Source organism: Coturnix japonica, unplaced genomic scaffold (genome assembly GCF_001577835.2).
Source record: "Coturnix japonica isolate 7356 unplaced genomic scaffold, Coturnix japonica 2.1 chrUnrandom534, whole genome shotgun sequence".
Lineage (NCBI taxonomy): Eukaryota > Metazoa > Chordata > Aves > Galliformes > Phasianidae > Coturnix > Coturnix japonica.
The window spans coordinates 59,819-61,304 of NW_015439917.1; the positions used below are offsets into that span (position 1 = coordinate 59,819).

A 1,486-nucleotide genomic window follows, 5' to 3' on the forward strand; every position below is an offset into this window, starting at 1 on the left:
GGGGTCATCATTGGGGTCCCCCATTGGTTGTCCCCATTAGGGGTCACCATTGGGGGTCCTCATTAGGGGTTCTCATTGAGGGTCCCCATTGGGTGTCCCCATGGGGGGTCCTCATTAGGGGTCCTCATTGGGGTCCTCATTGAGGGTCCTCATTGTGGTTATCATTGGGGTCCCCCATTGGGTATCCCCATTAGGGGTCCCCATTGGGGGTCCTCATTAGGGGTTCTCATTGAGGGTCCCCATTGGGTGTCCCTATTAGGGGTCCTCATTAGGGGTCCCCATTGGGGGTCCTCATTAGGGATCATCACTAGGGGATCCCCATTGGGGGTCCCCACTGGGGGTCCTCATTAGGGTTCCTCATTGAAGGTCCTCATTGGGGTCCCCCATTGGTTGTCCCCATTAGGGGTCCCCATTGGGGGTCCTCATTAGGGGTTCTCATTGAGGGTCCCCATTGGGTGTCCCCATGGGGGGTCTTCATTAGGGGTCATCACTGGGGGTCCCCATGGGGGGTCCTCATTAGAGGTCATCACTAGGGGGTCCCCATTGGGGGTCCCCATTAGGGGTCCCCATTGGGGGTCCTCATTAGGGGTTCTCATTGAGGGTCCCCATTGGATGTCCCTATTAGGGGTCCTCATTAGGGGTCATCACTGAAGGTCCCCATTAGGGTTCCTCATTGGGGGCCATCACTAGGGGGTCCCCATTGGGGGTCCTCATTAGGGGTTCTCATTGAGGGTCACCATTGTGTGTCCTCATTGGGGGCCATCATTGGGGTCCTTATTGGGGTCATCACTGAAGGTCCCCATTGGGGGTCCTCATTGGGGGTCATCATTGGAGTCCCCCATTAGGGGTCCCCATTAGGGGTCCTCATTAGGGGTCCCCATTGGGTGTCATGATTGGGTGTCCCTATTAGGGGTCCCCATTGGGGGTCCTCATTAGGGGTCATCACTGAAGGTCCCCATTGGGGGGTCCTTATTAGGGGTCATCACTAGGGGGTCCCCATTAGGGGTCCCCATTGGGGGTCCTCATTGGGGTCCCCATTAGGGTTCCTCATTGGGGGCCATCATTGGGGTCCCCCATTGGTTGTCCCCATTAGGGGTCCCCATTGGGGGTCCTCATTGAAGGTCCTTATTGGGGTCCTCATTGGGGTTCCCCATTGGGGTCCCCATTAGGGTTCCTCATTGGGGGCCATCATTGGGGTTCCCCATTGGGGTTCCCATTGGGGTCCCCCATTGGGTTGCCCCCATTGTGTGCCCCCATTCTGTGCCCCCCCCCCCCTTTATAGGTATTGGAAGATAATGACTATGGTCGTGCAGTGGACTGGTGGGGATTAGGAGTTGTCATGTATGAAATGATGTGTGGCCGATTGCCTTTCTACAACCAGGACCATGAAAAGCTCTTTGAACTCATCCTTATGGAAGAGATTAGATTTCCACGCACCCTCAGCCCCGAGGCCAAAGCTCTGCTGGCCGGCCTGCTCAAAAAGGAC

At 56.7% G+C, this 1,486-nt stretch overlaps 1 protein-coding gene across 1 annotated transcript in view; it reads left to right on the plus strand.

The window, feature by feature from the left end:
• LOC107307290 (RAC-beta serine/threonine-protein kinase-like) overlaps positions 1–1,486 on the plus strand; it is a 17,446-nt gene that overhangs the window by 9,208 nt on the left and 6,752 nt on the right. Inside the window, exons 3-4 of the mRNA XM_032441753.1 lie at positions 145–181; positions 1,283–1,486. Of these exons, the coding sequence (XP_032297644.1) occupies positions 145–181; positions 1,283–1,486 (241 nt within the window). The remainder of the gene's footprint in view (positions 1–144; positions 182–1,282) is intronic.